Below are 24,881 nucleotides of genomic sequence, written 5' to 3'. Positions count from 1 at the left end.
CCACCGTGATGAGGGGTCAGACTTCACTTGACCCCCTGTGATGACTGACCCGACATGTCCCACAGATTCCTATGTTGAGGTTCTGAACCCCCAGCACCCAGAATGAGACTTTATTTGGAAACAGTCTGTACAGGGGTGATTACGTTCGCATGAAGCCATTATGGAGGGCCCTATCCAATGTGACCGGTTTCCTCATAAAAAGGGGAAATTAAGACACAGACACACACCCAGAGGGAAGAAGGAGTGAGGACACAGGGAGAGGACACCATCCACAAGCCAAAGACACAGGCCCGGGACAAACCCGTCCTGCAGGCACTCTGGTCTCAGACCTCTGGCCTCCAGAACTGTTAAAACCACCACCTTTCGCCTCCTCTGTTTGGGCAACCGTAGCAAAGGAATGCCACTCCTCTCTCGATGGATGCCGACCCGATTTCCAGAGTCTTCTTAGAAGAGATAAGCCAGGACTACCTGGCCGCCGTGTCTTTGCAGAGACTGGCGGCTCCTTCGCGGGCACCCTGCCTGACGTTCTGCCTCTTTTCCAGGGTGCACGCTCTCACGGCAGACGACTGTGTCACACATGTGGCCACCATCGGACAACACGGAGCCGGAGAACGTCCTTTCTCGCCTGCTCTGTTGCATCCGTCAGGACACCTCGCACTTTCCCTCCCCACGCTCGTGGCGATTCCTCCCCTTGTGGGGCAGCCTGGGGCATAGACCGCGGCTTGGCAGTTCACGCTGACGGTGAACTTAGAAGTGAGTTTACCGTGTGTCGAAAAGAGACAAAACGTAAAATCATCAGATGTTTGCATATTAACCCCTCATTGATTCAGGACTTTTTGGTCCAACTCCTACTGAGTGAGCCTAATTTCCCGACACAAAGCTATAAAGATAGAAACAGCACGGCCCCCTGCGCTCATGCTCTCCCTCTGCCTTCTTGGGTCTCCTCATGTCCAGGACAGGACCCCACGTCCCCTCACTATGCACGGCAGCAGATCCCTTGTCGGAGCAGCAGGTGACAGTCGCAGTTCTGGACTCCCAACACAGCCGTTTGAGGCTTTGCAATGCAGGAACACCCCTGAGCAGCTGGACAAGTCACGTCAGCTCTCTGGGCCTGACTGCTTCTCAGCAGGTGAATCCGATGGTCCCCCGGGTCCCTTCCATTTTAACACCCCGTGCATCCTTAAACGTGCGTCTGCGAAAGTTACGCTTCCGGGCTGGCCACGTTCCAATAATCAGCATGGACGCCACAGCTCAGCCCTCTGCTGGGACACACTCCCTGCCTGAGCTCCAGGCTGCCTGGCCCCGCTCCCAGGGCCACAGGCCACACCGAAGGAGCCCCAGGCCTGTCATCCAGCCCTGCCCTGGCGTGCTCCTCTCCTTCCTCCTCCTCGCTGTCACGTCCTCACATAGCTATGACCATCAGCTGATTGGGGTGGCTAACAACAAAAAAAGGAAGTGGTGAGTTCCTCTTTGAGCGTACGCAGCAGCTACAGAGGCAGAGAAAGGAAAGAAACACCATTAAAACTGTCACGCAGACTCTGAGTCCACGACCGTGATAGGAGTAAAGGCGGCCCGCTGCTGGCAGATGGCAAGCCCCTGCCATGGCCAAGAGACAGAGCAAGATGGGCCGAGCCCGAAGGCGGAAACCACAGTCCACGTGCAGGCAGGGAGCAGGGGCAGGCTGGGAGCTGGGAGAAGGCCCAAGGGCATGGTGTCCGGGGAATGCCAGAGCCTTGGGTGGGGGGGGGAGCAGAGCAACGAGGCGGCCCAACCCCCTCCAGCCCCTCTTCCCTGCTGAGCAGTCTCTGCAGGAAAGACACGCATTCAGAGAGGCAGGGCACGACCACATCCGAGAAGGACAGAGCGCCCCTGCACCCCACACGCTGGTTCCTGCCTCCCCCTGCCCCGTGCATACCTCACCCCTCCTATCTCACCGGGACAGGCTAGGAAAGAGCCACAGAACAAACGCAGACTCAGAAGACGAACTCCTAGGCCACCTTGGAGGAAAAAAAAAAAAAAAGACCAGCCACATCCTAGGATCACCAAGCACAGCAGGAAAGCTCACCCTGCATACAGGAGAGGCCCAAAATGAGCCAACAGATGAGCCCATGCCAAAGGAAGACAGAGGCCACACAGCAAGAAGAGAATGTCCACACTGGAACCCGTAAGAAACACCACAAACACTGAAGGTATCATTAAAAAAATAAAGGATTGACTATATTCCTTGGAAACTAACCACCTGCTTGCTGCAATATAAGAGCTTCGATAGATGGATCTGATAACAGGATGGACAGGGCGAAGATCTTTCTCGAGCCACTTGATGGTTCTGTGAAACACAATTCAAAGGGCAAAAGAGGGGGGAAACAAGAATGAAGAAGTGCAGTCACTGCAGCTTTGTTTATAATGTCAAAAATTAGGCGGCCAGCTAGCTCGGTTGGTTAGAGGCGATGTGCTAATAATCAAATATCAAAAATTAGCGGGGGGGAGGGGGAACCCTGAATGTCTATCAGTAAATGATCATATTTTCCAATCTGTGGAATAAAACACAATGATCACGGATAGGAAGACCTCTTCACTCTTCGGCATGTTGTCGATTAAAACAAGAAAGTTGCAGAATGATACTGGTGCTAAGAACCACACACACACACACACACACACACACACACACGCTCAGAGGACTGAAGGCTGGAGGCAAACACACTAGGCTGCCCTCCCCACAGAGGGTGCTGGTCACACAGGGGTTACTGGTCCCGGTCTTTTCTGAATTTCTCCCTGATGGACACATACCCGTGCATGTTCTGCATTTACCACCTTAGAAAACGCTAGAAGGTTCTCCCAACTTGGAGGTCAGAGAAACTTAAAAATGCCAGAAGGTTCTCCCAACCAGGAGGTCAGAGAAACTAACTTCAGAAATAGTATTTGGGTGCGCACCTGGGTGACTCAGTCAGTTAAGCGTCTGACTCTTGATTTCGGCTCAGGTCATGATCCCGGGGTGGCGGGATCGAGCCCCACACCGGGTTCCATGCTGAGCGTGGAGCCCGCTTAGGATTCTCTCTCTCTCCCTCTGCTGATCTGCTCTCTTGCTCTCTCTCAAATAAAAAAATAAATTACTAACGAAATTGTGCTTATTCACCCGCGACCCATTTGGGAGTGCTATTATTAGTCTTGCCCCAGACTGTAGGAACACATTCCTAGAGCCGGCCTCGTGGGAGTGGCCGTGGTGGTCATCTGAGTCCCAACCACGGGCCAGGTATGGAGGCTACCCACGTGGCTCCGTGGTACATCTCAGTGAACCCCCCTGTGGTCGTTCTATTCACAGAGATCGAAACAAAAGCTTAAAAACAATGAGACTTGAACCGAGAGGAACTTTGGACCCCTACCTACCCTCAACCGCTGCTGATAAAAATACTCAGTGGCCGTGACTCTGAGGCATCATAGCAATCAAGTGATCCAAACATTCTCAACACTTGAGGTTAAGATAACCACAGCATTCTGCCTCCACCCAAGCAAAGCCTGAGATCTTGTAAAGGGGCGGCAGGAGGCCGCCAATCATTTCACAAAGGGGACCCAGGAGCCCCGATCCCCAGGAGGCTCAAGGAACCAACGCATCCCACGGCCACGGACGTGTGAGAGGGCCGGCAGGTGCCCTCCCCGCACACGCCCCCTGTACCACGGCTCCACACCCATAACAGCGACCTGCCTGCTCGCCCATATCCCATCCAACACCGCACGACTTGGGCAAAGAAAGCTTCCCTGGGAACACCATTTAAGGTCACATGGCACCTGTTTCGGGACCAAGGGATCCAGACCAGGCATCTGAAAAAAGTGCCGTGGGCTCCCCATTCCCAGGAAAATACATATATGGTCATCAACTGGATAATAAAACATCAGTGTCAGAGCCAATACAGAGGTGGTGTGGAGACTGACCTAAGATGTAGACGACAACTATCACATTGGAGTTACGACATATATTATCTCATCGTATACACATATTTATTATATATTATATATGTATACGTGTAATATATAACATATATCATATATACGTATGAAATACATGATAGAAATAAAATTTCCAAGGAAATGTTTTCCACAATTATGACAAGGGATTTATAATGGGTAAACTGTATGTGACACTGATAAGAGGTGTGTTAAGACCCCAAACGGTAGAGCAAAGGTCTGACAGACACTTTGTAGAAAATGTATTTAGTCAACCACCTTCCCACCGCAGGCTTCTGATACGCGTGTGGCGGGGCTGAAGAAAAACCATCAGACTGTGGCGAGAACGAGAAAGGCTCCAGGAAAAAAGAAAAGTGGAACTGATCGATTGCTTGGTATATTTGACACAGTGAGAAAGCGAGGGGGGCGCGGTGAGTTTTGTGTCGGAGAGTTGGGGAGACCATTGTAACAGGCACAGAGCCAACCGGGAGAACACAAAAGCAATCGTTCGCCCAGGAAAAACAACCAAGGGCAATAAATTGGAACTATATCGCACACCTTGCTTTAGCAGTAAGTATCATCACAATAAATACCAAATAGGCTTCTTCACCCCAAATGACTGCACGACTGTCATGGGTGGTGGTCTGGGAAGGCCCAGGGCTCCCTTCTCACAGCAGGAAGTTGGCAGACACAGTCTAGAACTGATACATCAAAACCAAAGAACAAATGAGCCTATTGTCAGGAAACGCGGTGGAAAGTTCTAGAAGAAATAGCCAAAAAGATGAAAAGGATTGCTTTGGGGAACAGCATTAGAGGGTGGGAACGTACTGCTATAAACGAGAATTTAATAAAAACCAAACTCAACTCTAGTCACACCTAAACTGTGACAAGTCGGCAGAAACAGCGTTAAGAAATTATCAGACGGACCAGAGCAGAATGAAGATTTCCCAGTTCTGACAAACAGCTGTAGTGGGACAGTGAAGGTCACACGTTGGACATTCAGATGCCCTTTGCAGCCCACGCACAGCATAGACAAACAAGCCAATATCTAAATGGTGGCTCTTCCCAAAACTAGGCTCTGGGCCCTCGGCCATCCCTCCCCACTCTGCCCACTGACTGTCCTGACCACGCCTGGGCCTCACTTACCCTGACACCAGCCTTGGGGTGCTGTTGCTGGCTCAGCCTGAGTCCAGATGAAGCCTCTCTCATCCAGCGGGCCAAGCAGGGAGCTCCGGGCCCTTCTGTCCCAGGCCCCCGCCAGGGCTCCAGCACAGCACGGAGGGGTGGTGCCTTCTCCGGCTTCAGGAGCCAGGACCCCAGTGTCAGAGCAGGTACCCCAGGCCAGTGGATGCTACTCACCAGATACCATCTGTCACAGAAGCTGTTGCCCACCCTCCTTAGTAACTGGGGTGTCACTGCTCTCCCCTCACTACTTACCTCTTCCTCCCACCAGCAGCCCTTGGTAGCCTCCAGAAACCATTTCTGGTGGTTTCCAGAAATGGAAGAATCAAGATAGAGTCATTTTTGATTTGTTAAACTCACTGTAATACGACCCCAAATAGTCTTTTTCCTACTGGTATCTTTGGCCTTGGCTAATTGTGACTGTGATTCCAATCCAACCACCTTTCAAGATTCATCGGGCAAAACTTACATAATTAAAGGTCAAAGGCAGCGCCAATGGACGCAAGCTAACACTTTGTCAGGCAAAACTGCAAGCTCATAGAACGTGTCCCTGCTATTAGATCATCGAAATGAATGAATGAAGTTTTCCTTGAATATCCGCTCTCTAGTTTTGTATTAATCTTCCCACAATGCCTCAGTCAAAAGCAAGACAAAACAAAAATCTATTTGCCAAGTGACAAAGATCAACTTGAGACAATGTCAAGTCCAAGGAGAAAAAAAAAAGTTCAGCATGTGACCATTTAAAAAAAAAAATTCTCGGGGCGCCTGGGTGGCTCAGTCGGTTAAGCGTCCGACTTCAGCTCAGGTCACGATCTCGCGGTCCGTGAGTTAGAGCCCCGCGTCCGGCTCTGGGCTGACGGTTCAGAGCCTGGAGCCTGCTTCGGATTCTGTGTCTCCCTCTCTCCCTGCCCCTCCCCCGCTCATGCTCTGTCTCTCTCTCTCTCTCTTAAAAATAAACATTAAAAAAAAACAGAAATGGAATAAAATGTCGAAACTTGCGATTGGGGGAGGGAGGTGAGGGGAAAGGAGGTGAGGATCCGGGGCCGTTGGAAAAAAAAAAATCTATACAGTGACAGTTGAGAAAGCAAAAATTAGCTTGGATTGTAAAAGTGCCCTGCCATCCTTCAGGCGCAGATAAGGGACGGAGAGCGAGCCAGCTGTGAAGAGAACAGGAAACACACTTCAGCGACACAGGGTGGCCGCACTGTGTGTTCTCGCTCTCACATCATCGGCTGCCAGAATACTTGCTGTTGGAGAACGGTTTATCAGCAAGGCTGAAACGTCCTCTTCTCCCTTGGATCTACACCGTGAGAGCTATCGCTGAAACTTCAGCTCGGTCTTGCTGTTTCAGGCTTCCCGAAAAGGGGAAACGGCCCATTGAATTGCAGGAGATGTGAGTTACTGGACAGTAGAAATGCAATTTATTTTCAAAAGTAAACGGTAGCACCAAGGAGGCTTGTAGGGTCCCTGAGTCCTAACGCGAAAACGCTCTGAAAAACACGGTCTTGAGGTAAGTTTTAGGGAACCTCGCTTAGTAACAACATCTGCCCTAGACGGACACACGGCTATTTATAGTCTGTTTATTCCACTGGGGCAGACGAGTCAGTCTGTTGGTGCAGACAGCCGAACGGGTAAGATTACAAGGTGCTGTCCAGCGGAGTCGCCAACATGGCGGCAGCGTGCACACAGACCTTTCTAGATTCGGAGAAACCTTTTGCTCAGTGCTGACCGTGAGATTCCAAAGTTGAATTCTAAATTGCGGAAAATCCAGGATTCCAAAACATACCTTAGCACAAGGGTTTTGGAGAATAATTACGGACACGCTGTGTGCTGCATGAGTGACACCCTACAAAGAAGTCTTTGGTGTAAAAACAGAGAAATCAGAGGTGCCTGGGTGGCTCAGTTGCTTAAGTGTCTGACTCTTGACTTCGGCTCAGGTCATGATCTCGCAGTTTGTGAGTTTGAGCCCCGCATCGGACTTCACACTGAGTAGGGGGCCTGCTTGAGATTCTCATTCTCTGTCTCTGGCTCTGTCTCTGCCCCTCCCCTGCTTGTGCTCTCTCAAAATAAATAAATACATATTAAAACTAAAAAAACCAACAACAACAACAGAGAAATCAGGGGCACCTGCGTGGCTAGTCGGCTAAGCATCTGACTTCGCCTCGGGTCATGATCTCATGGTCCTGGGTTCCAGCCCTGTGTTCGGCTCTGGGCCGACAGCTTGGAGCCTGGAGCCCTGTTTCGGATTCTGTGTCTCCCTCCCTGTCTGCCCCTCCCTGCTCATGCTCTGTCTCTATCTCTCAAAAATAAATAACATTAAAAAAATATAAAATAGGGGCGCCTGGGTGGCTCAGTCGGTTGAGCGTCCGACTTCAGCTCAGGTCACGATCTCGCGGTCCGTGAGTTCAAGCCCCGCACCGGGCTCTGGGCTGACGGCTCAGAGCCTGGAGCCTGCTTCCGATTCTATGTCTCCCTCTCTCTCTGCCCCTCCCCCATTCATGCTCTGTCTCTCTCTGTCTCAAAAATTAATAAACGTTTAAAAAAATTTAAAAAAATATATAAAATAAAAAAACAGAGAAATCAGACCTGCACTTAGATTTTTCAATATGAGCCTGGAGAAGGCTAACGTGAGTTGTCTCTGAGACAAAGATCTAGCAATAAAATTATCTTTCCATCATTCCGTTTTCAGGAAAGGTAAACACCTAAAATATACACCTCATTGTTTATCCTAGCTTCCAACATTAAAAACTTTCTACTTATTAAGACTGCTTATAAAATCCTCCATATGGAGGTATACCACGTACAGAGAATACAAACCAATTTCTATTTCGCTGCAACATTTCTCTAAATACACCCAAGGTATGATGTAGATGGAACATGACTTGATAAAGTAATTTTAACAGCCAAGATTTCTCATTTAAAACACCTAATAACTCTATAAGTTAAAAAAAATTTTTTTTTGAACGTTTATTTATTTTTGAGAGACAGAGTGAGACAGAGCACGAACAGAGGAGGGGCAGAGAGAGAGAGGGAGGCACAGAATCCAAAGCAGGCTCCAGGTTCCAAACTGTCAGCCCAGAGCCCGAGGCAGGGCTGTAACCCATGAACCGTGAGATCATGACCTGAGCCGAAGTCCTATCCTTAACCAACGGTGCCACCCGGGCACCCCATAACTCTACAAGTTTTAAAACGTTTTAGCTCTAGGACAAATGTATTCATGCGCTCTCTGGACTTTTTTGGGGGGCAGGGGTGGGAGTGGGGGTGGTGGGCACACCAATGAATTTAATTGCATTTCACTGACACGCTGCCTGTGTAGGTGGCAGCAACGGATCTGTTCTTACTAAAACGAAGACTTCAGAGGCTAGAACCATCTCCATTTCTTCCAGGAATTCCAAGTCCTCACAAGAGGAACTCCGTTTTCCCTAGAAGATTCAGGAATGGACATTTCCCACTCCTTCCTACTCACGGGCAGGCTTTCAGGGTGTAAGGAAACGACCAGCTAACTTCTGCTGAAGTTTTGGGGGGATCAGTGGAACCTTTGGTGATTCAGGCAAACTCAGAAACACAACTTGCACCAGCCTGCAACGGAAAAAGATTCCCACTGCCCCTTCTCCGATGACCGTCTCTCTGGTTCTCCAACATTCGAAAACACCCAGAACCGAATCCCCTTTGCAGTCACGGAGGGCTTAAGGTTTTGGAGCCACGTTGCCAAGACCCTGTTTAACGCAAACCTACGCTGTCCTACAGAGAACCTCCTTTCCTTCTCCGAGTCACTGACTGGCTAAGGAAGCTACTTCACCATGAAAATGTGTCGAAAGGCGCGATCCTGCCGAATTTCAGCGGCGGCTCAGAAAGTTTCACGTTTTTACGCAACTGCCCTTTCTTTCCGTAGGAAAAGCCGCGTATGCGTTAAGCCCCCCCCCGCCCCGCGGGCATGTGAGCATCCGCACTGGGATACATACACACGGTGGAATTTTCCAGTGACTGCGGAGACGGCCCAACGAAAGCGTGCGCGTCCCGCCCGGGTCCCCCGCGCCCGCGGCTTCCGCACCCCGGTCGCCCGGCCCCCGACGCACCCGGTTGAGCGGGGGGAGGTAGGGATCCAGCACCCGCCCGTTTTAACTCCGAACATTCGGACTGCCCTCGATTTTCAAAGGCCGAGGGGCCCCCGCGCTCACCTGCCCCGCCGGGTGCCGGGGCGCAGACCCCGGCCCGGGGGGTGGGGGTGGGCAAGGAGGGCATCCCCCCCGGCGCGCTGGTGCCCGCGGGCGCCGCGTCCACGCTGCCGGGCCCAGAGCGCGCCGCACACCTACCTGTGCCAGGTGAGCCGAGGGCGGGGCGCGGGGCGCGGGGCCGGGGCGGCTCGGGGCGCAGCGCGGGGCCGCCCGCTCCTCCTCGCTCCTCCGGCCGCTGGAGTCGCCTCAGCCGCCCAGCGCGAGGCGCTTCCTCATTTTCGGCAACTTCCTTAACGCGCCCGGGCAGGCCCCGCACTTCCTCCTGGCCGCCGCGCCCCAGCGCCCCGGGCCCGCCCAGCAGCCCGTGCGCCCCAGTGCCTTCGCGCCCGGGGCCCGCCCCGAGAGTCCGCCCCGACCGACCCCTCCCCGTCGCCTGTGCGCCCCAGTGCCCCCGTGCCCGCGTCTCGCCCCGAGCGCCCCCGGCGTCCCCCGGCCCTTCCCCGGCCGCCTGCGCGCCCCGGTGCCCCTATGGCTGGGTCCCTCCCCGAGCGCCCCCCGCGTCCCCGCCGCCCGTGAGCCCTGGGGCCCCCAGGCCCGGTCCCGCCCCAGCGCCCCCAGGCCCAGGTCGCGCCCCAAGTGCCCCCGGCGCCCCTGCGCCTGCCTTCCAGGCGCTGAGGGCCTGCGCTAGGGGCCTTCCTAATCAGACCAGGGGCGCTACCAACAGCGGGCCACCTGGCCGGCCTGGCCTGCCACCTGGCTGTTTGAAGCAGCGGTCGCACTCAGGAGCGCGCCCAGTTCGCCTTGTCGTTGCGTGGGAAAAAGAGTCGTGTTTACTGTGCCAGGCATTCCTGGTCACCAAGCCAGGGCGCCCCTGCTGATCTGAGAACACAAGGCCTCCGCCGTCCGGCCAGGTGGCCTTGTGCTGTCTGTAGATGAGCAGCAGACTTCACCGCGCCCCTCTGGACGGGCCCAGCGCGTCCAACGCGGCCGCTTTCTGAAGGCTCTCATTGTTGGAAGGTTCTTGACCGTGAGTTGAACTTGCTTCTTTCTACCCACGACCGACTCTCGGGCCTCGACCTAAAGAAATTAAGTCTAACATCTGCTGTAGTTTAAATACATGTTTTAAAAACACCTGCCTAAACTCCCTCCGCCATCCCCCGTCCCCACTTTTTCTATTGCACAGCCCCTTTGAAAACCTTGCTGTGAAACAGTTCCCAGGTCCTCATCTTCTTGGTAAGAGCAGTCGGCAGTACGTGTTTTAAAAGGCTGTGCCCCGAGCCAAAAAAAAAATAAATAAAATCAAAATAAAGTATACAGTGCGTTAGATTATAATCGCCATGGAAAAACACAAGGTGAGAGGAGCACGGACGCTCACCGGAACCTAGTCTCTCCCACTTGGCCGTTCTCTTCCGTACATCTTTGTCATTAAATGTGTAACTCAAGTGAAGGATTTTTACTGTATTTGCTATATTTGTTACGCATTAGTTTTGCTTCCAGCAGCAGATGAAGTAGTCGGCACTCTCCAAACACAGGCTGCACGGCTTGCAGACAGGAGGTTTCTGGAGCGTGCAGGCTGTTGTTGGACGTGGGCAATGAGGACCAGCTTTGAATCTGTAGGTGAGAGCAAACACCGAGCTTCCTAAGATTCTGTGTCCTCAGGGGCCGTTAGTGGAGATGAGGCTCTAGGTCTGTCCCCACACACCTCCCTTTGGCATTGCTGTGGTCGTCTGCAACTTTGAGTCATTTTAAAGTTAATTAGCGTGCTTATAGGGATGTTGGAAAAAAATGTTAAAATCGTCACACAAATCTCCAGGGAAAAAAAACCTATCTGAAAGACAATTTAAAAATAAAATCTTTAGGGGCTTGCTCAGACTTCGGATCAGGGCCTGAACTCACAGTTGGTAAGTTCGAGCCCCACGTCAGGCTCTGTGCTGACAGCTCGGAGCCTGGAGCCTGCTTCGGATTCTGTGTCTCCCTCTCTCTCTGTCCTTCCCCCGCTAGCGTTCTCTCTCTCTCTCTCTCTCTCTCTCTCTCTCTCTCTCTTTCAAAAATAAACACTAAAACACACACACACACACACACATATATGTATAAAATCTTTAAAATCTTTAAAAATGACTAAATAAATAAAAGTCAACACATTTCTGCCAGAACTTTCTTCTCTCTTCCCCAGTGTCTTCTCCCTTTGCTCACTCGGCTGTTAACCCTTCACGGTAGTAAATCTTAGCTGTGACTATATTCCGGGTCCAGGAGGCCCTCCCAGTGAAACTTTTCACCACGTTGGTCTCGGGGATTCCCCACACAGTCACTGTTTAAAGGCTCCTGTCCCCTGCAGATTCTTTCTTTCTTTCTTTTTTTAATTTAAGAATAGCAAATGTGTTCCTTTTCTGGTGTCGCTGTATTAATGGACATCTGAGGTCTCTATAGCTGTTCGGCTCGTATGTTTCCACCTGTTCTTGCTCATGACCAGGCTTCCTAGTGCACTTGGCTGCATTCTCTGTGAACCACTTACTGTCTTTATTATTTTTTTAATTTTTGTAACGTTTATTTATTTTTGAGAAAGTGAGAGAGAGAGAGAGAGAGAGGAGAGACAGTCTGAGGGGGGGGAGGGGCAGAAAGAGAGGGAGACACAGAGTCTGAAGCAGGCTCCAGGCTCTGAGACATCAGCACAGAGCCTGACGCGGGGCTCGAACCCACGAACCATGAGATCATGACCTGAGCCAGAAGCTTTCAAGGCTTCACATCTTCTCTTTCTGCTCCCTGCTTCTTTTTGTTTCTCTTCTATCTTGGAGTCGGTGTTTCTAGTATTTTGTGCCTTTCCCTTCCTTAGGAGTTTATTCCATCGCTTTGGTGGAACCAGCTGTCCGTTTGTTTCCCTAGATATATGGAAGTATGTATTTTTTTCTGAAAGATTTTTAAGTGTTTATTTATTTCTTTTGAGAAGGAGGGAGGGAGAGTGGGGGAGGGACAGAGAGAGAGGGAGAGAGGGTCCCAAGCAGACTCTATAGTGTCAGTGTGGAGCCTGACTCCGGGCTCCATCCCAAACTGTGAGATCGTGACCTGAGCGGAAATCAAGAATTGGGCAGTCAACCAACTAAACCACCCAGGCGCCCTTGGAAGCAGGGATTTTATTTTATTTTATTTTATTTTATTTTATTTTATTTTATTTTATTTTATTTTTAGAGAGAGAGAGACAGAGTATGAGTGGGGGAGGGGCAGAGAGAGAAAGGGAGACAAAATCTGAGGCAGGTTCCAGGCTCCAAGCCATCAGCACAAAGCCAGACACGTGGCTGGCTCACGGACCACGAGATCATGACCTGAGCCGAAGTCGGACGCTTAACTGACCGAGCCCCCCAGGCGCCCCAGAAGTAGGTGTTTTAAAGAACTTCCGTAGCCACAAAGTTTCTACCGTCAAGTTTGATGGTTTGAACTGTAAAGAATTCTGTTTACTTTTGTTTACAATTTTGAAGTCATCGTTCTATCACTTTCTTGCTTTCAGTCTTATGTCGAGAAATCCAAGCCATCCTGATCCTGTGTCCTTCACCCTTTTTCTTCTTATTCCAATTCTCTCTGGTCTTTAGCAGGGTGGCTGCTTCAGTGCCGTCACCTTGCGCTAATTTGGCAGTGTTTCTCCGGAACTTCTGTTTCGCTCTGCTCTCCTGCGGGTGACAGCTCCTGGACTCCTACAGCAGGTCCTTTCTCCCCGGCCTCATATTCCTTTTATGCCTAATTTGCTATCGTCTTTGAGCACGGTGCAGGGGGTGGGCTTAGCTGAAGGTCAGGGGCACCGGCTGGGCTCCTCTGTCCCGCAGGACCCCGGGTCGGAGGCAGGAGGCCCTGCTCCTCCCCGGCAGAGGGAAAGGGAAGAGCTTCCCCACTCCTTGGAGCGCCATTGGGTGTCAGTTCCGTTCCCCAATCAGCATGGGCCCCGAGGCTTCCCGCTGGTGACACGAAGCCATGCCCGGATGCTGATGGTTCCCCGTGACCCCTCATCCCCACCTCAGCCATTTTCACTGCCCCGTGGTCAACACTAAGAAATACGCAATTACTCCCTTTTATCCTGTCAAGATTTGAGCGAGAACTGCCAGGATTTTGTAGACTCACCAGATGTAGTTTCTGGGAGCTGGAGGCCTGACCTCACCGTGATCCTCTCCAACTTCTGTTTTTCTTATGAGCTAGCACTTTTCCAAGTTCATTTCGTTGAGTGGTTCTCCTTTTCTTGTTTGGTTGCTGGTAGTAACTTTTACATTTTTGTTTTCCGCCGCTCCCTCTTTTTCTTGGGGAGACGTGAGAGGGAGAGGGAAGTTTCTTTTTCCTTTTTCTAGATAGTGGGGCCCTGAAGATTTCACCACCTTTATCTGGAATTTAATGACACACATTTTTTTTTAAGTTTATTTATTTTTGACACAGAGAGCGAGCGAGCGTGAGCTAGGGAGGGGTAGAGAGAGAGGGAGACACAGAATCGGCAGCAGGCTCCAGGCTCTGAGCTGTCAGCACAGAGCCCGACACGGGGCTCGAACCCACGAACCGTGAGATCATGACCTGAGCTGAAGTCAGACGCTTAACTGACTGAGCCCCCCGGGCGCCCCTAATGACACACATTTTTCAACTTTAGGTAGATGTATTGAATGTGTAGAATATACACCGTACGTTTTAATATTTAGAATGCAGGCTTCACATTTTCATTTCTTTCAAGTTAAAAAACACAAGTTACACGTGATCCATCTATCAGGATGCTTTAGCTTGCAAACAAAAAGACTATTCAACTGCACCTATTGCCATGGTAAAATTTTATTGGCACAGGAAGGAGTAAACTCCAGAGGTAGGACAGCATTTAGTGCATTTTGATACAAACTATTTTGACTTGGAATATAAGTCACAAAATGCGAAATTCACCATTTTAACTGTTTTAAAGGGTAGGGATACCTTTTTCAAAGGGAACAACTCAACCCTATTTGTCCTTTGAAGCAAGCTAATTTTGATAGGCCAGCGCTGCTGAATCTCAGGGATGCCCCCCACTGGTCACCTCTATCAGCGAGAATACCACGGAACATGGAGAAAAAGCCTCCTTCTGCTGGATTTCCTCCACCAGTTCGACTGGGATGGGAAAGTGACCTTTTACCTGCAAATGGCGGGCTTCCTCCTTTATTCTGTTGTCAGTGAGGTTTTGAACAACAACAATAAAATAATAATGAAATAAATAAATAAATAAATAAATAAATAAATAAATAAATAATACGATAATTAAAAAAAAGAGAAAAGTAACTTAAGGACTAAGGATAGCACTTGAACTTGGATTGCATGGGTTTATACACAGTGGTGAGATCACCGGCGGGGGCGAGAAAGCACAGGCATCGTTCCGAGGCTTTCCCGGGCATATGCGTGGCTTCTCTGGGCACCTCTGACTTCTTATTTTTAGTGACATTCAAATCAATAAACAATTACTGTGTGCCTCTTATTGCCAGGCATGATGCTAAGCACTGGAGATTAAACAGGATCAATATCTTGGGGCTCCTGGGTGGCTCAGTCGGTTAAGCCACTGACTTTAGCTCAGGTCATGATCTCACGGTCTGTGAGTTCGAGCCCCGCGTCGGGCTCTGAGCTGACAGCTCAGAGCCTGGAGCCTGCTTCGGATTCTGGGTCTCCCTCTCTCTCTGCCCCTCCCTGCTCCTTCTCTCTCTCTCTCTCTCTCTCTCTCTCAAAACTAAGTAAACACTTTAAAAATAATAAAAAAATAAAAAAGAGCGAATATCTCAACAGGTGACAAAGTATTTGCCTAAAAGGTTACCCTTTAAAAATATAATTACTTAATTGGAAATCCAATTGCAAGTTAATTTAGTTAACTATAAAGCAACTAACTCGAGCAATATGACATTATCTTAGGATAGTCTTCCAATGCAAAGCATAAAGTGTGTTGGCATGTAATCCTATTAAATATTACTGCTCTGGGAATCACAATCTATTTTAATGAAAATAGAAAATAATATGCCTAGAAACAAACAACAGAAATGACATTTTCTAGTTCAAAATATGTTTCAGCTCCACGAATGGGCATTCCCTGCTTGCTCGTGCGTCTAGCCTATTGACTGATAAGGTTTGAAAACTTGACAGATGTGTATTTTCAGATCTCACCTGGGGTTGAGGTCGCTACACTGAAACTCAGTTACGAATGAAAACTTTTCATGCTTTTCATTTATGCAGATGGCCAACACACACGGAGAGATGCTCAACATCACTCGTCACCAGGGAAATGTCAATCGAACCACGGTGAGATACCGCCTCACACCTGTCAGAATGGCTAAAATTAACAACTCAGGAAACAACAGATGTCGGCGAGGAGGTGGAGAAAGGGGAACCCTCGTGCACTGTTGGTGGGAATGCAAACTGGTGCAGCCACTGTGGAAAACAGGGAACAGGTTCCTCAAAAAATTAAAAAGAGAACTACCCTATGGTCCTGCAATTCTGCTTCTGGGTATCTATCCAAAGCACACGAAAACACCTTCTCGAAAAGATAGGTGCCCTCCCTGTTTGTTGCAGCATGCTTTACTATGGCCAAGATAGTATAGATAAAGGAATATTACTCCGCCATAAAAAATAATGGAACCTTGCCATTTGCAATGGTATGGATGGACCTCGGGGGCGTCATGTTGAGTGAAGTAAGTCAGACAGAGAAAAAGATACCTTGTTGATCGAGCATCACACAGCACTAACACTGGGGTCTATTTCTGGCCTTTCTGTCCTGTTTCCTTCGTGGATTCTCAGGTCTCAGATTCTCCGGTTTGGCGTGGAGGACACGAAGGAGGGTGAGGGAGGGACGTTGTCCTTCGGTTCATGGCTGTCGAGCAGAGAAGTGGGGCCGGTGTGGACACCCTGCCATTCTCTAACGGAGATCTGCTTCGAGTGTTGCGTTTTTCTGATGTTTCCGGTGTCCTACAGGAGGGCGTGTGGCTGAACAACGAGGACAGACTGCTCTACACTCTGCGTCTTTGTATAGACCCTGCTGGGCACGCGTACGTATTAGAAGTGTGTTAAACCGTAACTTGTGACGTAGGATGTGTTTATGTCAGTGGCCAGTGGGTGTTGTCGTTTGAGTAACGGATTTCACTCGCTTTCCTCCTTTCGGTGTTTGACATTCTAGAGACCCCTTGATAGGAACTGTGCATCGGAGCGACGTTTCTGCGAAACGAAACAGATGCACCGACCACACGGAACCGATCCTGTTTACCTTGCCCGCTGTTACGAGGACCGCGGCTTGTGAGGCAACGTATAAACACGTTCTCTGCTCTGACCTTCCGAATTAGAGAGGGTACGTTTTGCAGCGTGCTTGGACCCTTGAGGATTTAGACGGGATCGCACCCGGAGGACAGGCAGCTTGGGGCAGCAGGACACAGAGGGTGCATCTGTGTCCTGCGTTCCCGCCCTGCTCCTGGGAGCTGCCGGGGCATCAGCCCTGGTGACCAGGAGGGTGTGGTTTGGGACATCCCAAAGGCGTCCCTCATCCTGCACTCTCCCTACTTGTCAGAGCTGCATGGAGGGCTGAAGACGTCCTGAGCACCCGAGCGCGAGAATACCTCCGCATCAGAGATCACGGAGAAGAGCCACATTTCCATCGGACTGGACGGTCCCCTGCTGTCCACCGGCCTCGGCATCTCTGCTCTCCAGGTGGGTCTCAGCGGACAAGCGGCAATGAGAGCTCCAAGGCCGTTCCTGGGTGTGCAGCTGCAGGAGGGGAGGGGGTCTGTTGTTTCCTGGTGAGAAAGGCAGGGAGACGAGGAGGCGGCCGGCCGGCCGTTGGGCTCAGGGGAGCCGGCATCAGATGGGCACCTGCAGACCCATAGCAGCAGCTGAGATAGGAGGTGGTGGGTCCTCCAGCCCCAAAGCCCGGAGGGCACTCGGCTCCCTCTGGGCCTTGACCAGCGGTTGCGTGAGCCTCCGGCTGTCTGTACTGACCCCACAAACCCGCCGCCTTCCCGCCCCGGAGCTCAGAGCCCTCGGTCAGAACAAGCCCGGCCCCATGAGGTGGCCCCCACATCTAGAAATGTTTTGTCGTCTCAGGGAAAGGTTTTTAACAGGAGCTTTTACTTATTTATTTTTTCCTCTTAGACATTTAAAGACACTGTCAACGGCATCCGGGATTGGCAAAGGACAGGTGCAGGTCAGATCTGGCCGGTGGCCTCCCTTACCCAACCTCTGGTGGCAAGAATGGCTTTTACATTTTTATTATTATCAGTTTATACATTTTTTTGAAGTTTATTTATTTTTGAGAGAGAGACAAAGAGAACGCGAGCAGGGGAGGGGCAGAGAGAGAGGGAGACAGACTCCGAAGCAGGCTCCAGGCTCCGAGCTGTCAGCACAGAGCCGGATGCGGGGCTCGAACCCACGAACCGTGAGGTCATGACCTGAGCCGAAGTCGGACGCTCAACTGACTGAGCCACCCAGGTGCCCTGTTTTTACATTTTCAAAGGGTTGTTAAACACACACACACACACACACACACACACACACACTGAACAAAGTAGGCCGTGCTCCAGAAATTCTACATGGCCCCCCAAACCTCCCAGTTTTACATCTGTTTCCATGCAGAAAAAGTGTGCTGGTCTGTGTCGTAGAAAGTCTACATTATTCAAGGAGCTTACCAAGTAAGAGTGCCAGCATCGTGCATCGTCCTCTACCTGAATTCCTTGCCAAGTCAGAGCAGGACGAGAGTGCAGCCTTCCTCATTAAGGAAAATGATAGAAACGATGTAATCGGAAGTTGGAAAGCACGGTGGAGTCATAGGACTGAGCAGCTATGGGGAGCTGAGCTACCCAGGTCTTAGGGAAAAGAAATACGGGTCTCCAGACCCTCAGGGCCCACTGAGGCTGCCTGCGGTCAGACGCCTGCTACCTTCTGCCATCCACACCTCCTCCGGGCAGCCAGAGATTAGGTCTGGGCTTATATTAAATCTCAGGTTAGGGGCACCTGGGTGGCTCAGTCAGTTGAGCGTCCGACTTCGGCTCAGGTCATGATCTCGCAGTTCGTGAGTTCGAGCCCCGCGTCAGGCTCTGTGCTGACAGCTCAGAACCTGGAGCCCGCTTCGGATTCTGTGTCTCCCTCTCTCTCTGCCCCCTCCCCGCTCATGCTCTGTCTCTCTCTGTCTCTCAAAGGTGACTAAACGTTAAAAAATTAAATCTCAGGTTAAATATGAGCTATTTGTCATAAGCTTGCCCACTCTTCCTCTTTTCTATAGAATAATGAGAGGAAGGAAACAAAAACCATAAAAGGCAAACAGTTCTATTTTTCTCTCACTGGAAGGAATGCTACTACATGAACTTTGTAAAAGGATGAGTCTATTCAAAAACGTTACGTGCTTACCTAGCAGTATTCGGTTCAAACATCCAAACCCTTAGTTTCAAAGTGTGGTGCTCACTTTAAGTTCTCAAAATTATATTAAGGTTTTAATGGTTTTGAAATTGTCCATTTTCTCTCACGGATGGCAATGAGAAGGAGGTTTGTTGATTTGTTTCATCTTTGGGCATCTCGAATGGGGATCTGGATTTGGGTACACACGAAGGGATTAAAAATGCATTATTACTCAGTACACAAAACAAATTTGACTCAGAAATACAGAAATAAATGGAAATCCGTCCTTTATTTATTTTTAAGATTTTATTTATTTATTCATTTATTCATTTTAAATGTTTATGTATTTATTCCGAGAGAGAGCGTGCACGCGCCCAGTGCGTGTGAGCAGGGGAGGGGCAGAGAGCGAGAGAGGGAGAGAGAGAATCCCAAGCAGGCTCTACACTGTTAGCACAAAGCCCGATGTGGGGCTCAGACTCACAAATCGTGAGATCGTGACGTGAGCCAAAACCAAGAGTTGGATGCCTAACCGACTAAGCCACCCAGGCGCCCCAAGATTTTATTTTTAAGTAATCTCTGCACCCAACGTGGGGCTCGAACTCACAACCCAGAGATCAAGAGTCACACGCTCCACTGGCTGAGCCAGCCAGGTGCCCATCTGTACTTCGTTTATAATAAACTTTTCCTTTTGGAATAATTTTATTTGTGGAAAAGTTGCAAAGATCGTTTGGACCATGGCCGTGCCTCCTTGTCCCGGCTTTCCCTGACATTAGCCCCTTATAACCGCGGGGCCTTGATCCCTAAACGTTGTCGTGGTCACAGCTCTGTGAACTACTCTACGGCCTTTGTTCAGACGTCACCGGCTTCTCCACGGATGCTCTTCTCCTGTCTCAGCGTCCAGTGCAGGACCCCCACGGTCACTGAGTCCCCTTCGTGTTCAACTGCACCAATGACAATAACATCTTCATGCTTGGGATTTGAAGCAGGAAGACTGACCTCCTGCGTTTGAAGCTCCCTTTCCAATCTGATTTCCTTTGATTCTAATACAGAAAGACTACATGAGAGAAAGAGACGAAAATTTCCCCTGCTTATGTTAAAGAGCTTTTAAGTAACCAGGGATCGCCGGACGTCCAGCCCATACTGACAGAAGGAAACCCTTAGCTATCTTTCTTAGAGATGCAAAACTCCTGTAACTGGAAAGTTCTTCCTACATTCCAAATTAAGTCCTTTCTGTGGCCGTGGTAAAAATTAAAAATGTAATCGTGGGTGTGGCTTGACCTGTCCTGAGGGTCAGGGACCTGGCGGGGAGCTTGGTGGCCATCGGAGGAGAGGGCGAGGACCACAGGCGGGTGGTCTCCAGCTGTGGCAGGAGAGACGGTGAGGTCTGGGGTGGTGGGGGGGCTGGCTTCTCCAGGACACCCCTTCTGCTCGCTGTGCGAGTCGGAGGGAGGCCTGAGGCTGGTGGCGTCTCTGCTCAGATCAGCCTCACGCAGTGTGGATAACATTGGACCTGGTTTAGCTGCAGATGCCTGGAAATTGAAGTCGGGATCCCAGAACCTAAAAACTTGTCAAAAAATCCCCCAAAAAAGACCTCTCAGAAAAAGTGGCCGTTACACCGCAGAGAACACATCAGCTTCCTTGTGCCCGCTAAACCTTCACGTTGAACATGTGCTTTTATATTTAAAATTGTTTCCCTTTTCGTATCAGTGGGGGGAAGCTGGGTTTGAAGACAGCACATGCAGTTTCCGGAAAGCATCACTCTGTCCGTGACCTTGGGGGCAGCCAGCCCCGCAGGGTCCGGGGAGATGCCAGTGTGCCTGTGGGGGGAGCCCCACACCACCCCGGCTCTGCCTTCACAGGGCTCCCCCGGGCTGGCCCGGGCTCTCTGAGGACACCCTCCCCCCTGTGTCTGTGTGGGGCCGGTTCACACGCAGGCAGAAGTGCATCCAGCACTTTCCAGAATCTGAGAAGCTCTAGAACCCTGTTCCAGTTTTGGGGAACTCCAATTTGTATAGAGTTCTTTCTTCCACTGATGAACGCTTTCACTTCCTAAGACTTCTGTCCTCCGGGGCCCTGCTGGGGCTAAGACCTAACCCTCCCCTGTCGCAACACGGGGCCTGGAGGCATCGCCACTGCTGGTTAGGCGTCTTTGGCTTCAGTGGCAATTAATACCTCTTCTTTCATTTACTTGTTTTCTCTCTTTTGTTCTTTGTCTGGGGCTGATGGGGGGCACCCTGTGCGGTGGCGGGGCCCCTGGTGGGCATATAACTCAGGACCCCTGTGCACTTCCTGGAGACCGGACCCAGGGGCCCCGCCTCCCACGGGGGGTGCGGGGAAGCACTCGGCCCTGGGCTTCCAGAACCCCGTTCCCTGGCTCACAGAGAAAGCCCGGCTGAAGGAGGGAAGGAGGCCAGCAAACAGGAGGGAGAGGGGAGAATACAGCTGGGGTGCACAAAGAGGGGGGCCCCTCACTGGCGCTGAGGCTGGGGGGCTTGCAGCTGTTCCAGTTGTGGAAGCCAGCACCTCATCCACCCCCCCCCGCCCCCTGCCCCGCCGTGTCTTTCCCTCCCTTCCTCCTTCTCCCTCTAAACCTCCCCCTCCCTCCATCTCTCCCTCTCCCCCTCCTTCTCTTTCCTTCCCTCCTCCCTCCTTCCCCCCTCCTTCCAAACCTCCCCTCCCTTTCTCCCTCTTCCTCTCTCCCTCTGTCTCTCCCTCCCCCTTTCTTTCTCGCCCTCTCTCTTCCTCCTTTCTGGCTCTCTCTCTCGCTTCCTCCCTCCCTGCCCTTTCTTCCTTTTGAGCTACGTTGACATCCCTTGTAGTCTGGCAGTGTGTGTCCTGAGCCATATGCTGTTGTCGCACTGTTGTGAAAGCTGAGGGAGATAGTGTGCGTAAGCCCCTGACATCCATGAATATTAACTCTGTTGATACCCCCCAGTTCCTTATTTTCTAGCGTACGTAACAACGTCTATAGCTTCTTTGACTCAAGACAGGGCACATCCCCCTTCTCGCTGAACTTGGAGCATGGCCACGGCCCTTTGCTTCCAAAAGACACCAAATAAATATCGTTCAAAGGTCTGGGCGTTTCGGTAAAGTCTTGGCACGCGGTATGTGATCCTTCCTTCCGCACTGCCTGTTGAGGCGGACACCGTTATTATCAACGTTTTATAGGTGAAGACGCCGCGGAGGAGAGGCGGGGTGGGGTGCCCAAGGCCTCGCAGGCGGGAGGTTGGAGGACCGGGATCCGAACCCAGAGCCCCTGCTCCCGATTTTGTTACTTAATGTCCTGGGTCCCGCGAGTGTGTTCATGCCAACCTGGAGGTTGGCGTTCGGAGCGAGCGGTCGATCATCCCGGTACACCTGTCACGTGTCCTTACGGTTCAAAACACAGATTAATCCCTTCGTGTCAGTTCCACAAGTGATAGGGATGCTCTTGCAACCCCAGACACAGGAGGAAGGGTAAGGGTCCCCTGTGATGGCTCCTCCTCCGTGCGGTCACTCCCGCAGGCAGGTGCCCTTCTCACCTGGGGAAGGCCGCCCTGGTCCAGGGCTGGTGACCCCCCTCGTCCCAAACCAGAAGTGCTCCCTGGGGCGCAGGATGGTCTAGGCGAGCGGGGCCACTGTCCTCCCTCTTGTGGGACCAAAGACACACCCAGATTAGAATAACGCTCACGTTCACACTTCGAAGTCCACGGCTGTTTTCACACAGCTGTTCAGACTTGCGCCTGGGAATTACATTTTCGGATCCACTTACCAAGCACTGGGACTGTGATTGGAAGGCACCACTGCTTCTTTGTGAAATCTGAGAACGTCGGCCTTGGGACCGTCCTGGGTGCTGCCGACAAGGGGCGTTACAACTGATGCACGCTTGATGAGCTCACCGACTGGCCTCCGGGGCACCTCGCCAGCCACCCAGATGAACGGACGCTCGGCATCTAAGGTTCCGTGTGTCTAGGCCACATCTACCGGGTTCTGAGCTCTGGGGGCGCGAGACAGCAAGGTCTCTGTCTCCAGAAGCTAACGGTTCCGTGGGCAGGTGGACGCTCGGCCAGTGAGCTGATAAACACAGTGTTGAATTTCGGGTAGGATTCGGGCTCTGGGAATGATAGACCGCGGCAAAGAGGAGGTATCTTGGAAGCAAAGACGTCTGCGGTGTGAACGGCCGAAGAGACTGGTGAGGTACTGATCTGGGGGACGGTGTGGGGCAAGTGTGTGTTGGGGGTGTGTGCGTGCAAGCACCTGGGACATCGAAGCCAGGCTGTCCAGGATGGAGAGGGAGCGGGAGGGTGAGGGGCAGGCGATGAGCGTGGAGGGGCCAGATGCCAGATCAGGCTCACCGTGTAAATCACAGCAAACACGATTTTGTTGTAAAGCCAAGGAGAAAGCATAGGAAGATTTAGATAAGGGGAGGGGCTTCGTCTGGTTAATTTTTAAACCGTCGGACCCAGGAAGCCTTATAAAATTCTGATCTCAACGGGGCTGGCCTTGATCCCCTTGTGAAACTGACATCTTTGGAGGAGAGTGAAGGGGACAGAGTAGGAGGATCCTGACCTCACCTGACCCGCGGACACAACACTCTGCAGCCGTCCTGGCAGAGCCGGCCTTTCACAGCTGCTGGTAGAGAGGAGGCCTCCTGGGCAAGGTGGGAGGGCGGGGAGGTGGTCAGGAACCAACCCTCCAGTCCCACTAACCACGAGCAGAGGGGACGTCACGAGCACAGAATAACAGCGAGGTCAGACCCCACACCAGGTGCCCCAACCCTGGGGACCCTCACCGGGAAGAGGAATCCTCATAATGTCTGCCTTTGCAAACCTGTGAAACTTAACCCTGGGAGCTTTAAAAACCAGCTGCGCTTAGCACGGGGAGAGCCAGAGGGTGGTAGGAGCTGAGTCCCCACCCTTAACAGGCCGGCACACTAAATACCTCGGCCTGAGCCGCAGCGCAGAGGCAGCGGTTTGAGAAGCACATGGGGAACACGACACAGATTTATTGACTAATCTTAGCATGTGTGATGGAGGGGCGGGGATCTGCGGGAGATTTTCTCCAGGAACAAAATCGCTGGCGGGCGTCGTTTTTCTTGCCCTCCGCCAGCCTGGATAGCTGGAGCCAGTGCTGACCCTCTCCATGTCCCCCACTTGGGCCCTGTGCCCACCCCGTGTTCCCCAGCAGGCCCGCCCCATCTGATCTGCCTGACTTGGGGCACTTCTGCCTCTCCAAAGCTGCTCCGGCCTAGGCCAGTGTCTTTCCGATGTATTCCACAAGGCCAGCATTACCCTGATATCAAAACCAGACACAGATACGATAAAAACAAACAAACACACAATATCCGTGATGAATATTGACGCAGAAACCCTCAACAAGGTATTAGCAAACTGAATTGAACAATACTTTAAAAGGATCTTTCACCACAATCAAGCTGGGATTTATTACAGGGATGGTAAGGACAGTAGTTTCATATTCACAAATCAATGTGATATATATCACATTAGCAGAGAAAGGATAAAATCATATGATTATCTCAATAGGTGCAGAAAAAGCATTTGACAGATACAACATCTGCTCACGCTAAAAACTCTCAACAAATCTGGGTTAGAGGGAATACACCTCAACACGATACAGCCCACATATGAACCCACAGCCAACATCCTACTCAAAGGTAAAAAACCAAGAGCTTCTCTAAGATGAGGAACAAAACAAGAGTGTCTACTCTCTCCACTTTTATTTAACATAGTTAATTCAACTGGAAGTCTTAGCCACGGCAATCAGACAAGAAAAAAATAAAAGACATCCAAATTGGGAAGGAAAAAAATAAAACTGTCACTGTTTGCAGATGACATGATACTATATATAGAAAACCCCCGAGACTCCACCAAAATCTATAAGAGCTAAAGAGGAATTTAATAAAGTTATAAGATGCAAAATTAATATATGAATTCTTTTGCATTCTGTACACTAAATAGCAGAATGAGAAATTAAGGGGAAAAAAATCCCATTCGCAACTGCACCAAGAAAGAATAAAGTTCCTAGGAAAAAATTTAACGGAGTAGGTGAAGACCTAGACTTTGGAAAGCATTAAGACATTGATGAACGGAGTTAAAGAGGACACAAGCAAATGGAAAGATCCACCATGCTCGTGGTGTATTGTGAAAAGAAGATGCTACTGTCTAAACCCATCCAGAGATCCAATGCGATCCCTACCAAAATACCAATAGCATTTTTCACAGAACTAGAAAAAAATCATACTAA

General features: G+C 50.9%; 1 protein-coding gene and 1 long non-coding RNA gene across 9 annotated transcripts in view; one reads left to right on the top strand and one right to left on the bottom strand.

Annotated features, from left to right (window-relative positions):
* Window positions 1-9,511, bottom strand: part of SYK (spleen associated tyrosine kinase) — an 83,176-nt gene extending 73,665 nt beyond the window's left edge. The window contains exon 1 of one of the 3 annotated variants that reach the window (XM_042913264.1): window positions 9,435-9,511. Coding sequence is in view for 2 of the 3 variants with exons in the window: in XM_042913263.1 (XP_042769197.1) it covers window positions 9,084-9,253 (170 nt within the window). In the remaining variant the exon portion in view is untranslated. Of the gene's footprint in view, window positions 1-9,083 lie in introns of all 3 variants that reach the window. The other 2 variants (XM_042913263.1, XM_042913262.1) reach the window with 2 other exon arrangements.
* On the top strand, window positions 9,145-21,165 carry LOC122205143. 6 transcript variants are annotated; one of them, XR_006195917.1, is made up of 6 exons: window positions 9,928-10,913; window positions 15,498-15,563; window positions 16,059-16,099; window positions 16,233-16,602; window positions 16,819-16,958; window positions 17,400-17,558. It is a non-coding gene; the product is annotated as an uncharacterized LOC122205143 (long non-coding RNA). The 6 variants fall into 6 exon arrangements; XR_006195914.1 differs by having other exon boundaries at window positions 16,059-16,306; window positions 16,435-16,602; XR_006195918.1 differs by lacking the exon at window positions 9,928-10,913 and adding an exon at window positions 9,145-9,215 and having other exon boundaries at window positions 16,059-16,602.
* Window positions 21,166-24,881: the final 3,716 nt, after the last annotated feature.

Source organism: Panthera leo, chromosome D4 (assembly GCF_018350215.1).
Source record: "Panthera leo isolate Ple1 chromosome D4, P.leo_Ple1_pat1.1, whole genome shotgun sequence".
NCBI classification, from domain to species: domain Eukaryota; kingdom Metazoa; phylum Chordata; class Mammalia; order Carnivora; family Felidae; genus Panthera; species Panthera leo.
The sequence above is the reverse complement of the archived record's forward strand: the minus strand, read 5'-3'. Positions and strand labels throughout refer to the sequence as shown.